The 15,989-nt window shown below is 57.0% G+C and overlaps 2 protein-coding genes across 2 annotated transcripts in view; one reads left to right on the top strand and one right to left on the bottom strand.

Annotated features, from left to right (window-relative positions):
- SLC16A2 (solute carrier family 16 member 2) overlaps window positions 1-435 on the bottom strand; it is a 35,037-nt gene extending 34,602 nt beyond the window's left edge. The window contains 3 exon segments of the mRNA XM_032701804.1: window positions 31-144; window positions 147-212; window positions 306-435. Coding sequence (XP_032557695.1) covers window positions 31-144; window positions 147-212; window positions 306-435 — 310 coding nt within the window.
- Window positions 434-15,989, top strand: part of LOC116794020 (wiskott-Aldrich syndrome protein family member 3-like) — a 34,033-nt gene continuing 18,477 nt past the window's right edge. The window contains 2 exon segments of the mRNA XM_032702334.1: window positions 434-839; window positions 8,497-8,749. Of these exon segments, the coding sequence (XP_032558225.1) occupies window positions 434-839; window positions 8,497-8,749 (659 nt within the window).

The following is a 15,989-nucleotide window of genomic DNA, read 5'->3' as shown; positions in this document are numbered from 1 at the left end:
CGGCCCAGGGAAGGGGCCATGGAGCCATACCTGTTTTAAACTCCAGCGCCGGGTCCTTCTCCCCCTCGCCCAGGTCGCTCTGCAGCATCATGTAGAGGATCCCGAAGGAGTTGTTGATCCCGAAGATGGAGCCGTTGCACCAGCGGCGGCGAAGACCACCACCCAGCCGAAGCCACCTTCGCGGGGCTGGAAGGGCGCGGCGGCCCCGCTCGCCCCCGCTCAGTCCCAGTCCCAGTCTCAGCCTCAGTCCCAGTCCCAGTCCCAGTCTCAGCCTCAGTCTCAGTCTCAGTCTCAGTCTCAGTGCCGGCCCCCCCCGGCCCCGGCCCCGGGCTCGCTCTCTCCTGCCGCCGCCGGCACCTTCTCGTCGCGTTGCGCCATCGCGGCCCCGCTCCGGCCGCCGCCCGCCGCCCGACTGCCCCGCAGCCGGTCCCACATGCCCGCCGCCCCCCCGCCGCCCCCCCGCCCGCCCCCTCCTGCCGCAGCCTCACTCCCCGCCTCCCCTCCGCCGCCTCCATCCTCCTCCTCCTCCTCCTCCATCGCGCCTCTCGGCCCCCGCGTCCCTACCTGCGGCGGGGGCCGCCCGCCCCCCTGCGCCCCCCCTCCCACCCCCCCGGGTTCACAGGCGGCCCCGGCCCGGCCGCGGCCCCGCATCGCCCGCCGAGCCGCCGCACCGCCCCCGCCGCCGCATCCTGCGGCGGGCCCGGCCCGGGCGGGCCCCCGCCAGCGCCGCCCCCCCGCGGGCCCGGCGGGCGCGGGGTGGCAGAAGGGATGGGGGGAGCCGCCGCTGCCTGGCCCCGCAGAGCCCCCTCCCCGGGCTGCGGGAGCATCCCGCGGGCGCGGTAAGGGGGCTCTCGATGGCCGAGGCGGGTGATGCTGCCTCTCCCCCCCCCCCGCCCCGCAACGAAGCCCCGGGAGCCGCCCGAGCGGGTGGCAAAACACCCGAGGGGATGTGTTTCCTTCCGTGCCGGGTTTCCCGGTGGGATTTTTGGCATCCCCTGCCAGTTTGGAGAGCGTTTTCGTAACACCAACCCACTTCTTGCTGCAGGGCCGCCAACTTCACTCCGGCAGCGGGATGTTCTCAGGGCCGCGGGTCACCCCACGCTGTCTTCTCCAGACGGGATAGCAGCGGACACCCAAACCCGGTGCTTTTGGGAGCTGTTGTCTCGCCTCTGCCTTGTTCTGCAGCAAGCTCTGCCTTTTGTCTTCTTTCAATAAATAATTACAAACCCACCAATATATTAAGACTGTCTTTTCACATGCTGGAGGTATTGAGACTTTGGTATATGCCAAGTCTGAGTTATTATTCTTTCTTTCCCCTAATGGCTGTGTCAGTGTCAGATTCCTATCAGAGTAAAATAACACATCCCAACCTCCCGCTGCTCTCTCTTTACCTCCAGGATATTAATTACAGTGCAGGGTGCGGAGCCGGCAGGGAGGCGCAGCAGGGCCGCACCGTCCCCCTCCTCTCCCGCCGCCGCAGAGCAGCGCCCGGCCACGGGCTGCGGGCTGGGAAGGGTTTGTTTACGTGAAGCCCCTCTGAGACGTGGCAAACGGCCGGGAAAACCTCTCCTCGGCCTGCCCGCCTGCTCCCGACCGTAAATCACTGCCAGCTCCATCGCCATCCGCTTCCTCCCACCCAGAGGATGAGGAGCGATGGTTCTCCCTGGCTCTGTGTGAGCGCTGGCAAGACCCGAGCCAGAGGGATGCACCGATGGGAGATGCGGCTTCCTCCTCTCGTCTTCCCGCTTCGCCGCCGCGCCGATGGATGAGCCCGAATCGCCGTCCCCGGCGGGGTGCCGCGGCGAACGCCTCGCTCAGGTCAGCTCCAGCCTCGCTGCTGGAGGAACTGCATTTTTATTTCCCTTCCTCTCTGGTGGAGTCTCCTCCCCGGATCCCCTCTCCACAGCGCGGCCGGGGGAGGCTTGGGAGGTTTGGAAGCATCTTCCACTGCCCTCTGCCGACACAACAAGCAGCTAAATTTTAATATCCATATCAATTTTAAATAAATTTTAATATCCATAAAACCAGCTGAGGTTGCTGGCCTGTTGGTTTTATTTTGGTAAGACCCAGCAAAGCTGAGAGGGAAGGGGTTTGGGGTACCCGAGGCAGTGCGTAGGGAAGCTGCTCCCCAAAATGCTAATTCCCCAGAGCAGCAGAGATGGGGCTGGATTAAAAACAGCAGCGAGAGAAATGGGAGAGCCCTTTGCCATAGCACACACTGTGTCATGGAGACCTCTCCCCTCCAGAGAGCAGAGGGCTCTCACAGAGTGGGAAGCAGGAAGATATTCCTGTGGGCCTTGAACCAGACACAAAACCCAGGGAGCAGCCTCTCTCCTGGATGTTGGCTGCACAGTGACTGGACAGAGCATTTTCTGGGCCAGGCATAACTGGGCTGGACTGGACAATACCAGTGGACTGGAGGGTAAAAACAGAGAATGGGCTGAAAAAAGTAGGTGTTAAAGGCTGTATGAGATGATGGAGGTTTCATCCAAAAGGGAGATGCAGCCTGGAAGGCTCTGGCAGCATCAGGCAGGAATGGCTCTGCCTGTTGTAAGAACATGGAGCATCCTACCCAGAGGTCCGCAGCTCCATAGTCACAAGATGAACAAAACACTGAGGAAAGACAGATAAAGCTGCTCTTCCCTGGTTGAACTCAATGATAAAACACTCTTCTGTGTCTGTGATATGATTTCCCTCAAAGCCCCCAGTCTGCTGGCTCAGTAAGGGATGCAGTGGATGGCAGTGGCACAGCCGGGCTCTCCAGATCCACATCCCTGGGAGCTGGCAGGCAGCACCTCGTCCACCCAGGCAAAGTGTGGCTGTCAGCAGTGTCTGCTTGTCTCCAAAATGTGGTGCCAGAGCCTCTGCCAAGGGACTGGCACCTACAAGATGTGTGGACTTGGTCTTGTAGAAGGGGAGGAGTGACCGAATGGAAATATCCCTGCAGACACCTTGGGAAGCATTGTGGCGGGATGTGGCCTCGGAGGACAGTAGCGAATTCTTGGCGGCTTTGCAGCCTGCCTTTGTTTTGGTGGGTGTGTGCACAGGGACACGTAGGGTTGTCCTGAGGACAAAATGTTGCTGACAGCTTCTACTGCTTGGCCGAAAGCTCTGGGAAAACATCTCTGGTGGTGAGCGGCTCCCGGCAGAGACATTCACATTCTGGGTACAACCCCTTCCTGTCATATAGCAGTGCTGCTTTCTTTAGATTTAGTTGTAGTTAAGACAGCTGTTATATCTGGCCTGACAGAGACAACAAATACCCCATCCCAGAGGAATGGCAGCTCTGGGGCAGCCTAAGGACATGGCAGCAGTCACTCACTGGCTGGGCTGGAATGCAGTCTGAAGCCCAAGGTTTGTCTCAGGGAGAAGCGGTGAGAGGACCAGCACACTGTAAGATCCTTTCTCTGCCCTGACCTTCCCAATGATTGGGATCAAAAGTATCAGATGGCCTTTTCCACCTTGTTAGTGAGATTCAAGTGGATTCCTTAGTTTGGCTGAAAAATGAGACAACTTAAAAATGCTGGTGTGAGCAGTGGGTTTTCGGAGCACCATGTGCCACTGAGTCCTGCTTTGTTTTGGCAGTGGAAATCACAGAACCATGTTCACTCCAGTGGCTTCAGGCTGGGTGGGAATGTGGCCTGGCTCAGCCATGGCTGCTGCCCCACCTGACTTTCCATGCAATTGAGCAAAACACTCCTTCAGTCCCAAACAGAGAAATGGGAGGAGCTATGTTGTATTAAAGGGCTTCTGGAGCAGTATAGCTGCCTGCTCACCTCCAGCCATCCAGGGGAAGAGGTGTGAATGGCATTTTCTGAGACCACTTCACTGGTTTTTCCATATTTCCTTTGAAATAGGAACTCCAAGGACACATTCCTGTCGGTGGAAGTTCCTGCCCAGAGCCACCAACCCCAACCATGATCCAGCTGCCAATGGCCACCCCAGCTGTGCTGTAACCCCACAGGACCCCGGTGCGAGGTGCCAGAGGTGCTCTGCTGATGGGAAGAGCTCAAGCCGGCACACAAAGGAGGCAGGGATCCAGCTGTAAATTAATATTTTATAGAACACCAAGAAAATCAGAGAGGCTAATTACAGCGATAATCATCGCAGCCTGGAGGCATTTCCATGGAAGTCAGGAATTACCTAGGATTACCTCAGCCCTCGCAGCAGCCTGCGCGGGAGGTGAGCGCGTGCAGCGGTGGCACGGCACCTGGCACTGCCTCCTGAACCAGCTGGGGGCTGCAACCCCAACCAAAGAGCAGCCAGGTTCTGGCAGCCTCCTGGCATCCAACTCCACGGCGCTTGGTTTGCTGGGCTGAATGTGACAGAGTGGAGGGTTGTTGGAGTTGTGGGGTTTGGGGCTGGGTGCTCGCCTGGGTATCACTGTGCCTGTTTGTCCCCAGTGCCACTGATGTGGGAGCCATTGTTTACTCCAAGCTGCTTAAAACCCCAAGGGGTTCAGAGCATCACTAGCAAAAAAGTTCGTGATGTGCCCTCAGGATACTTTTCCCATGGTTCATTAATTTACCGGTAGTAACTGATACTTGCATAGTTTGTCTGGGGACAGATTGAACTTCCTGGACCCATCAGCTTTGGAGGGGGGGTAGCACAGCCCAGCTCCAGCATGGCATGAAGTTGGACCCACACTGCTCTTGGTAAGCCCAGAACATCTCCAGGAGCTGCGTGGCCAAAGGCCTGCAGGATCCTTCCCCATGGCCCAGGGCAAAGCCAGGCCAAACCTCTCCAGGGCCAGGGCTCTGGGAGCAGAGAAGCTTTGGTGCAGCTGGTTCATGCCCTGAGCTCGAGCAGAAGGGCACTGCTGATCTGAAACCCAGCCTGCAAGTGGGACAGGGAAAAAATTTGGATTAAACCCCATGTCTGCTGTGCACAGAGCTGGGAAGAGCCTGGGCAGAGGTTGGTTCTGGGCTGAGGGTGCTGCTCAGGTCTGTGGGTGCTGCTGCCTGCCTCCACCCTGCCCTGGAAATGGCAGAGACCAGACACAAAGCATGCCCTTCCACAGCCCTGGACAGAGAAGTTCCTAATCTGTAGCTGTAGAGATGCAGAGAAGCTCTGCAAGGGCCTCCTGTGGACAGACCATCTGCCAAAATGTCCCAGCACATGGCCCAGCCACCCCCTGAGGCTGCTGTGAGACAGCGAAAGTCCCTGCACACAAGCCTGGGCTGATGCTCCCTGTCTACCTGCTCCAGGAGCAGCTCCTGCCCTTCCCCAGGCCGGCTCCTCAGCATGCAGAGTTTCCAGGCTGTGTGGGGCACCACAGGGGTGCTGCCCGCTCGCTGCCTGTGCCCTCCAAAGTCCTGCATGGGGGCTCTGAGCATGTTCACCCAGGAATGCAGGAGCTGTTGGGAGCTCCTGGGGCTGAAGCCCGAGGTGGTTGTGACACCCGTTGGATTTGCCCCTGGAAGTTTGAGGGTTTGTGATGTGCTGACCTGCTCCTGCCAGCTCTGTCAGCACAGAGAGCTCCGGAGCTGCTCCAAGTAAGGGTTGGGGGTGATCGAGGGCTGCAGGCAGGGCCAGGCAGCTCTGACCTCAACACTGCAGGCAGGGCCAGGCAGCTCTCACCTCAGCACTGCAGGTAGGGCCAGGCAGCTCTCACCTCAGCACTGCATGCTATGGCAGAGGGCTGCTCACACCTCGCAGCCAAAGGTGAGTCCTCTAAATCCCTGTCCCTGTGACAAGGTGGTGCTGACACAGGCGTGATGGTCCTGGGAGGAGCATGAGCCTGTCTCACCCTGACAGCTGCACTTCTGGCTCTGTGCGGGTTGGGGAAAACTTTTACTTCAGTTTTTTGAGATGAGAACACCTCTTGTAGCATTGGTTCATGCACCAGCACTGGGACAGCACAGCTGGCCAAGGAAGTCGAGGATGAATCCAAAGGATCCCTGAGTGGCTATGCTGCCCTGGCTGCACGAGGAAGGTCCCCGGGGCACCCGCAGGTGGAGTTGGTGTCAGGGTGCAGCAGCCGGGGCTGGCATGGGCTACAGACCTGCCTGAGCACATCAGAGCTGCCCTTACACCACTGCCTGCAAAAGGGATGGGCACTGGGCTGGAACACAGCTTTGTGCCAGACCCCAAGTTCCAGCCTCGTGAGTTATTGGGAGATGGCAGCTGTCCCCTTTGGGATGCCCTGGCCATTCATCCAGGCCTGTTTTCTCTTCCTGACAAGCACCGGGAGCGGTGGCGGCTGAGCTCAGGGCGGGAGGTGCAGCCCTGATGTGCTGGGAACGCCGAGCTCAGCCCTGCTGCCTCTGCGCTGCCGTGCGGCGCCTTCCTCACAAACACGGCTTAATCCAGCCCCGGAGCGCTCCGTAAAGTCAAAGCGTGAGTCATCTCACTCCAAACCTCAAACCATGTCACAGATTATCCTCGTGCTGCTGAAGCTCTTCCCCCACATGCCTCGGTGGAAGGGAAAGAGCAAGCAAACACGTTTCCCACATCCCAGCTCCCGCACAGCTAAAGGCACCTGTCTCCCCTGGCTCGCTCTGCCCTCTAGCAGCGGCTGGATTTACAGCAATCGTAGAAACATGGAACTGTTTGGCGTGGAAAAGCCCTCTAAGATCATTGAGTCCAACCATTCCCCAGCACTGCCAAGCCCACCACTAACCCATGTCCCCAAGTGCCACATCTACAAATCTTTTAAATCCCCCCAAGGATGGGGACTCCACCACCGTCCTGGGCAGCTCTGCCAGGCTTGGACAGCCCTTTCAGTGAAGAAATTTCCCCAAAATCCAACCTAGACCTCTCCTGACAGAACTTGATGCCATTTCCTCTTGTCCTGTCCCTTGTTCCCTGGGAGCAGAGCTCGACCCCCCCAAGCTCCCCCCTCCTGTCAGGGAGTTGCAGAGCCAGAAGGTCCCCCCGAGCCTCCTTTTCTCCAGGCTGAGCCCTCCCCCCAGCTCCCTCAGCCACTCCTGGTGCTCCAGACCCTTCCCCAGCTCCATTTGCTTCCCTGGACACGCTCCGGCCCTTCAATGTCTTTTTTGGTAGTGAGAGGTCCAAAATTGACTCCAGGATTTGAGGTGCTATTTCTGTAGGTGTCTTGCTCCGCTGCCCCACCAGCCTCCAGCCTGCAGCTCCCCTTGGCTGCCCCGGCTGGGTAGGGGCATGGCCAGGGATTTGAGGAAAGGGTGTGGGGTCACTGGAGCCTGGCCTGGCTCTGCTGGCATCCCTGGCATGGATGCACAGCTGCTGTGGGCAGAGCCATGTGGTTTTCCCACAGTCTCAGCCCCTGGGCGAGTCATTCTTGTCACTCCTCAGCCAGCCTGGAAATCCCTGCCAGTCACTGGTGCTGGAGTGTGGACAGAGCCCAGGGAACAGGTCTGTGTGGGCTGAAGTGGCCTGAGAAGGGCAGAGCCCTGAGGTGGGGTCTAAGTAGAAGGTGAACCTGACCATGGCAGGGCATTGGAACTGGATGGTCTTTAAGGTGACTTCCAACCCAAACCATTCTAGGATTCTAGGACACCCAAGCTTGGGTTTTGTCAGCTCCAGCTGAAGGCTTTGATCTGGTCTGAGACTAAGGAGCAATCATGGGCTATGGAAAGAGGGAGGGCTCTTTCAGAGGTAGCAGCATCAGACCTCCAACCCCAAACAAGAGACGAGACCCCCAAACATTAAGATGAAGCACCAAATAGCATCTCAACATGGTCCAGTGCTGGCTCTGGGGCACAGAAACATAGAGTAGCTTGGGTTGGAGGGAATCTATAAAGGTCATCTCGTCCACCCCCTGCCACAGGCAGGGACACCTTCCACTAGCCCAGGTCGCCTCAAGCCCTGTCCAACCTGGCCTTGGACACTTCCAGGGATGGGGCAGCCACAGCTTCTCTGGGCAACCTGTGCCAGGATCTCACCACCTGCATTGCAAAAAACCTTCTTCCTTACATCTAGTCTAAATAGACCCTTTTTTATTTTAAAACCATCACCACTTAAACTGTCACAACAGGTCCTGCTAAAAAGTTTTTCACCATCTTTCTTGGAGGCCCTCTAGGCGCTGGAAGGGGCTCTCGGGTCTCCCTGGAGCCTTCTCCGGGTGAACTCCCCCAGCTCTCCCCAGTCTCCAGAGCAGAGCTGCCCAACCCTCAGAGCATCTCCATGGCATGACCAAAGAGAGGACCTAAAATTCTCGGGTAACAGTGGCTGGTGACAGTGGCAAGCTGGGGAGGACAATGCTCTTATTGGGCTTCAGCAAACCCCCAGACCATCACCCTGGCACAGTTCTGATCCATGGGGAGATGGGCCCAGGGTGCAGGAGAAGCATGAAGGAGAGGGTGGTGATGCCAAACCCAGAGAAGACAGTGCCCAAACTGCTCCTCTTCTCACCGGAGCATCCTTTCTGCTCCTGATCTCACCAGCTGAAGAATTTCCAGCCAGATGGGCTAAACCCTCAGCTCATGGCAGGGGGATGAAAAGCTATGGGAAATTAGGTATTTATATTAAAAAACCCCAACCAACTAACCAACTAACCAAAAAACCCCCCAAAAGCAAACCCCCCGAAGTTGCGAGGGCGGGTGCGGGGCGGCTCGGGAGCCCCGGGGCGGCCGTGCGGGGCCGTGCGGGCGGAGCGGGGCGGGGGCGGCGGGGAGGGCACATGCGCCGTGCGCGCACTGCGGAGCGGCGCGGGCAGCGCGGGCAGCGGCGGAGCGGGGCGAGGGCAGCGGGAGCGGCAGCGGCGACCGCAGCCCCGCGGCCCCGCACGGCCCCGCCGCGACGGCGCGGCCCCCCCAGCCCGGCGGAGGTGAGCGCAGGGGGTGCGGGAATGACGCGGCACCCGCAAAGTGGGGGTCCCCGTCCCCCATGTGTGAGGTTGCAGTGGGGGGACACCGCATAGAGGAGAAGCTTTACAGCCTTTTATTGGGGTCCCCTGTGGCTTTGCATCCTTTTTGGGGGGCATCTTTGAGCGAAGGGGATCCCCTGCCGCTCTGCATCCTTGCATGGGGGGGGGGGGGGATCCTTTACCGCTTCGCATCCTTGCGTTTGGGGGGGACATCCATCCCTTTGCGTCCTTGCGGTGCGGGGGTCTTCCTCCCTTTGCATCTTTGCGGGGAGGGGGCGGGCCGCTCTGCATCCTCATGTTGCGGGGGTGTCCCCCCAGCTTTGCAGTCGTGCAGGGGGTGGGGGCTGCCCTCCATCCCTTCCCGTCCTTGCACTGGGAGGGGGCCGTCCAAGCTGCTCCGCATCCTTGGGCGGGGGTCCCTCCACTTTGCGGCTATTCACGGTGCGGGAGCGGGGGATCCTCCGGCGTTTCACACGCGCGGGAGGCCTTTGCGCGAGGGGGTCAGGCTGCTCTGCACGTTGTCATGGCGCGAGGGAGGGATGCCCAAAGCTCTTGGCACATTGGGCCTCTCTCGCCCTGGCGATGGGAGGGGCGTGTGTGCTGTCACTTTGCATTCCAACATGGAAGGGGGGGGTACCTGGCTGCTTTGCACCCTTACATGGGGGCAGCGTGGGGTGGGGGCATCACTTTACATCCTTGCATCTCGGAGAGGGAGGATCCGTCATCTTTACATCGCTGTGGGGATAAACTGGGCCCGCGGTTGCCTGTGCACCTACAGCCAGCGCAGGGCAGGGCTGAGCAGGGCAGAACCCTGGTGTCACCTGTCACGCGTTTCCCCCCCCCCCCCACCTGGTGCCTTCTTTGGGATTTGGGCCCCCCCCGGATTTGGAAGCCCCCTTGCTGGAGCCCCCAGCCAGGGCGCCCCTGTGGGCAGGCTGCAGGTAGGCCCACACCCCCAGGTGCAGAGCCTGGGCCTCCATGCTCAGTGATTCAGCTACTTGCAGGGAGCTTTAATTTTATCGCTGAAAGCTGGAGTTCTTGCTGCCTCGTGGTGGTGTCGGAGTGATAAAATACCCGTGGATTAAGATGCTTTCTCCCCTGAGTTTGTGGCTGTTTTGGGGCTGCCTGGAACACGGGAATAGCTGCCGGATGTGCCGCCGGATGCACTGCCGGACGCGAGCCGGAGCAGGGGGGCGCAGCACCGGGGCTGTATGGGCAGCTCAGCATTGGCAGGATTAATAATTCATCTTCAAAACTTCAGTCTGCCAAGGCACACCCCTCACGCTGCAGCTCATTGGATTGTAAGGAGATTGCTGGTAGAATTTCATTAAAAATGGCATTTTGGTGGCATTTGTATCTCAGGAGTTTCCACTGTGACAGACTGGAGGAAGGTGAATAGGGGAGGTTGGTGACAGCATCAGCTGGGCACAACTCCTCTGGCAGCCAGAAGGTTAATGTGCACCGAGCTGCTGTCGCAAACGCAGAGAAGGCAAAGGGCTCTTACCCAGAACGCTGTGAAGCAACTCAGATCCCAAATGTCTGCTCCTTTCCCTGGGAGCTGAGGCCCACAGAGAAAACTCGAGATGAAGCATATTTGCTTTGAGCTGTCATCTCCCTTGCCCCACTTCTGAACCAAAGATGCTCATCCTCCATTTTATGGCGGATGACAAATCAGCCACGGATGCCAAGATCTTGACAAGTTACGAACAACAGCCCTCAAGCCAAAGTGGTAAGAAACAGAAAAAAAAAGCAAGAATGCTTTTCTGCAGAGCTGCTCATCCAAAAGGCACCCTCTGAGCTGCACCCTGCAGGCAGAGCTGCGGCATTTCGCACGTCTCTGTGAGCAGAGAGGCTGCAACCAGCTCCTGGGTAGGATCTGCCCCCACTTCCCCAGATCCACCTGGATGTTTGTAGGGAGCAGGTCCAGCAGCGGTGGGAGAAGCCCCCGTGCCACGCTGTGCAGGGAGCGCCGGGCACACGGCCCTGCAGGGCAGCGCGGCCGGGCAGGCTGGGAGCGCCCTCCGGGGCTGGAGCTGCCAGGCCTGCGGCTGTGCCCACAGCCAGCAAGTGCTGGGTTTCCAGAAAGCCCCTTCCTACTGGCTGAGGGTTTCCTGGGTTTATCAAAGCGCCTTCTATGCTGGGGAGGAAAAGGCTGGTTTGTTCACCAGCGTCCTGCTCACACGAGCAGCAGCGAGCGGCAGAGATCCTTCTGGTAATGAGCTGGGCACAAAGGGGAAAAAAACCCGGCATTGGAGATTTTCCTTTGGTGATAGAGTCATTAGAAAAACACATGATTCCTGGGCCAACAGGGATCTTTTCCAGCCAAAACAGAGCTGGGATCTGTGCTGTGTTCCCACAGCCCCATTCCCTGACTCCTCTGAAGATCAAGGCAGCATCACTGCTCCCAGGCAGGAGCCACATGTGGAGCAGCCAAAGGATGATGGAGGAGGATCATGCAGTTTCATCCACACATTTGCCCCCACCTTTTTCCCTTCAGCATTAGGGTATCAGCATTGATTTTTTTTTTTTTTTTTGCATGGATTTAATTTGTATCCATAGCAGAGACAGAGCCAAAAGGTGGGGGTGGTGCCACCGGGGCTGGCAGCAGCTTCTGTGGGATGGGAAGGACCTGATGAAGTGGCCCTCAGCTCCATGACCGGTGCCAGGGGCTACTGAGGGCTCCCCATTTCTGAGATATGAAACAACAGAACCCAAACCCCATCAACTAAACCCAAGGAAAAATACCACCTGAAAACCCACTTGCAAGAGTTGGGTTGCTCAGCCTGGAGACGAGAAGGCTCTATGGAGACCTTATTGCAGCCTTCCAGCACCTGAAGGGGGTTTATAAAAAGGAGAGAGAGCAACTTTTTACAGCGGCAGATAGTGATGGGTCAAGGGAGAATGGATTTAAATAAGGGAGGAGAGATTAGATTAGATATTAGGAAGAAATCCTTCTTTTGAGGGTGGGCAGGCCCTGGCACAGGTTGCCCAGAGAAGCTGTGGCTGCCCCATCCTGGAAATGTCCAAGGCCAGGTTGGACAGGACTTGGAGCAACCTGGGCTAGTGGAAGGTGTCCCTGCCCATGGCAGGGGGTGGGACTAGATCATCTTTGAAGTCCCTTCCAACCCAAAACATTCTGAGATTTACAGCATTTGCTCATCATATAACTGTAAAAAACCCCATCATTTAGATAAAAACCACACAGGAGCCTGTGGTGTTTTAACCCATCCTTGCCAGGACGAGATTTTCATGCTAACCCCAAGGTAACAAGGCAGTTGCATTTATGGCATCCTCCTAAGCAGGGCCAGTGCTGTGGAGCCCAGCCCTCAGAGGTTTAGATGCAATTTAGTCAAGTGCTGTTCCTAGAGCTGAAACATTTTGCAGTAGAAAGGGAAAAAACCCCACCAACCTCCACCAACTGTGGCATTTACTAATAAAGCTCTTGGGGAGTATTTTAGCTGTGATTTAACGTTGTGTTGCACTTCGCTGTGAAGTGTTTGCTTACTGAAGCCTCCTGGCAGTTGCTCCCCGTGGTGGAGCTGCCTTTGGCTGAGCTCGCAGAGGAGGAGCCACAGATGGGCCGGAGGAGAGGTGCGGGCAGCACTCCCGGGGCGGGAGATGTGCCTTCCCGGTGGGACACAGGTCACTGCTCCAGCCCCAACCCAGGCAGCCATGGAGCTCTGCCCTGGGGCCAGCCAGGCATCCAGCTCTCTGCCCCCTTTGGCTGGAGGGCCTGACCCTTCTCCACGGCTGCAGCTCAACCCAAATCTGTTCTTGGCTGGCAGCAAATATCCCTCTGTGCCATCCAGGATCAGGGCTGAGACCTCTCAACTCATTTCACACGTGCTGCAGGAGCAGGGAGTCCACAGCTCCTTGAGCTGACACCCTGAAGATGGGATCCAGAAGCAGCATCCCACATCCTGGGGCTTTGCAGCCCCCAAGGCATTTTGCCACCCGGTGCTTTGCCGTGAGATGTCTGACCCTCCAGTTGGCCCGGCTGCTTCCCGTGGCCCCAGACCACGCGTAAAGCCAGACTCCTTTGGGATGCAGAGGTCTCGAGGAAGGGGCAGGCAATGGCATTGCTTCTCCCATGCCCCTCAGTCTCAGTGCCATCCTGAGAGTTTTCCTTCACCAGAGACCTACCCTCTGCTTTATTTTAAGCAAGGGGAATGCTTGAGATCCAGACGGTTTAATATACTTAATTAACCTTTGGACAATAGCTGTGGAGCAGTGATCACCTTCCCACAAAGCACTGACATTTGTCATGCTGGTGGTGTTCATAGGCATTTGGGCTGGCAACAAATTAAGAAGTGGTCGCAGATGCATTTCATAAATCAGAGCAGCGAGTCCTTGTGGTGCAGCTCGTGCTCCATTTTGTGGGAGTAAATCAGCAGATCTGGCCCAGCTCTAGCAGACAGGTTCCCTGCACCACAACGAGCCGCCTGCACAGTTTTTGCTGGGCGATTTTTTTTTTTAGACAACAAAGCTTCAGCCTCTGTAGGCTACAGGCTCTGCTCTACCTCCTGAAGGTGTTCATGGCCCACATCAGTCCAACATCTGGCATTGAGAAGTAGGAGTTTAGGGCCACCTGAGCCAGAGGTTGCCCTCAACCGTTAGGTGGCTGCTCGTGGCCCTATCTGTCCTCTGCAGGCTTGTCCTGTTGCTCTTTGAACCATCCCACGCTGATTTCCAGCACACTCCATAGCAGAGTTCCACAAATCAACACCTCGAGAACCTGCTGCTTTCACACCTACCACTATTTCTGTCTGCTCAAAAGCACCACACCCCCCCAGATCCTTCCAGTCCTCTTCTGTACCAGATCCATCCTGCCAAACTCCACAGGACAACCTCCAGGCACCAACAAGCCCAGCTGAGTGTCACCTCTGCCTCGACCTTTCCCGACTTCAGAGTCAGGGGTTTTGTTGCTCCTTTAATATTTCAGGACTGCCTTGTGTCTTCCTCTGTCCTCGGTCCTTCCTCACCTCACCATTCCTAGGGTCCTGTAGCAGAGCAAGGTCCTGAGCAGTCACTGCGAGATCTGACACTTCTTGTTCATCTGATACTTATTTGTAAATTTTTTGTTTGAGGTTAATAGATTTTCCAATATACCACTTGGGGTTTTTGCACTGCTCTGGCTCCTGGCATCCAACCAAAGCTTTTGCTCCCTTGCAAAAGCCTCCAGTCCTGGCAATGCCTGGCCCTCAGGGCTCAGCATTATCCTGGGGAGCCAGATTTGGGTAAGAGCTTTGATTACAAGGGCTGAACAAATGGACTGCCCCAAAGCTTGTCCCAGAACTGAGCTTAGTGCTGGGCTGACCCAAACTCCCAGTCTTGAAGTTCACCCCACACTTACTCACATTCTTCCCGAATCCAAGCTCAGGGTTTTTCTTGACTGACATGCAGTGAATGTGGTTTCCCTCATTCCTGCTATTCCAGGCACCCCACAGCTGGTGGGATTGTGCTCCAACACTGCCACACGAGGTGTTGGAGAGCCCTCAATGGCTGATTTGATTTTGCAAGTGGGGGTGTGCAACATGGACACCTTTCCATCAGTGCTGCTCATCTCTGCCATGGCTCCATTCCCAATCCAGGTTTCTCCTGAAGGGAACACCTAGCCATAGAACACAACCCCCAAAATGTCCTTCTGTCCCACTGTGGCCCGGAGAAGGAGGGTGACATCCAGGAGACTTTTACCTCCTGTCTCATGAACAAAAGTGGGTGCCAGGTCTGGGACTGCAGATATCAGGCACTTACCAACCCAATCATCCATCACAGGGATTAGCTAGCACCTGGGAAACCTGTTGTCACCAACTTGTTCCTCCTTGACCTTTAGGCCACTTGGACCTTGCTGCAGAGTTGTAAATCCCAGCTCAATCCCTGCCCAGAGTGTGAGTGGGTTTGGGGGCTCAGTGGGGGAGGACACAGTTCTGTACATGAAAAGCTGTAGCAAAGAAAATAAGAAGCAATAGCTGGACACAAAACTCTTCTCTTTGGACCCTCTTGCAAAATGAAAACTGTTTTTCTGCCCCCGATGGACTCCAAGGACCTAAGCTGTCAGATGTGATGGCTGCTGAGGTGAAGGATAACATCTGGAAGGAGCCAGCTGTAGGAGTCACCTCTGGGCCAGTCCAAGTCACACTCCCAGTCTGGTCTGCAGGGACTGGGGGCTGCCAGCTGGGGGTTCAGGGCAGCCCTTATTCCCCAGAACTCCTTGGTCTGGGAAAGCAGGGGCTGCTCCTCAGTAGCACCAGCAACTGGATTTGGGATGCTGTGAGCAATTGGTTGATTGTTCCTTGGGAGAAATCAGTTTCTTAGGGCACAAGATAAAGCTCATTTCTGGTCTCATCCCCTCCCCTGCCTGCACCTCAGCTGATCTGTGCTTGGGCACAGTGAGCTGGGTTGTGGTTCCCTGCCAAGTTCCTCTGCTGGTTTGGAAAGTGAGTGGGAAGCTGGTGAATCTCCTTTCACATTTCCCAGTACAAGATTTAGTAATTGACTCTTACCACTGCTGGAGAGGAGCTGAGTGATGGGAGAATCCCCACAGTGTGCCTGTACCATGACAGGAGCTCACAGGAAGTCCCTGGCTGGTCCCACTCCTCCTGCCTTCCACTCCAGGAAATTCCTGCTGATTTTGTGGCTCTTATTTTCCTCCTCCTGCGGCCTGACACCACCTCCCACTGAGGGCTCCTCACTTCCACGCAGAAGACAGAGCAAAACCTCGTGGATGTAAGTGATACCAGAGTCTGGCTGATGTTCCCAGACCCCGTGGAGGAGCTCACCCTACAACCCATCCCCAAGAGGGTTTGGCTGGTTGAGGTTGTACCTTGACTCCCCACACCCATAGAGCAGCCAGCACCTGAAGAAACAGGGACCATCCCATGAGGAATAAATAGGAGAAGCAACCTTGCTGGGGTGGTTGGAAAAGCCATGTGACCACCTAAAACCCAAACTGGGGGTTACAGCATTATCCCAAAGCAGCTGAAAGGTGGGATCAAGGGGACATGCTGAGCTGGGCAGGGAGTGCTGCCACCCATGGATGGGGGTCTCCCTGTGGCCTTGGAGCCATCAGCGCATCTCCTGATCACCTTCAGCTAGAGGGGAAGGAAAGACCCAACCCTCCAGGGCTGGCACATTCCCTGAGTTACAAGGGAGAGGAGAGCAGGAGCAGGGCAGGAGGGAAAGAGCCTCCAGCCATCCATCC

Source organism: Chiroxiphia lanceolata, chromosome 14, assembly GCF_009829145.1.
Source record: "Chiroxiphia lanceolata isolate bChiLan1 chromosome 14, bChiLan1.pri, whole genome shotgun sequence".
Lineage (NCBI taxonomy): Eukaryota > Metazoa > Chordata > Aves > Passeriformes > Pipridae > Chiroxiphia > Chiroxiphia lanceolata.
The sequence above is the reverse complement of the archived record's forward strand: the minus strand, read 5'-3'. Positions and strand labels throughout refer to the sequence as shown.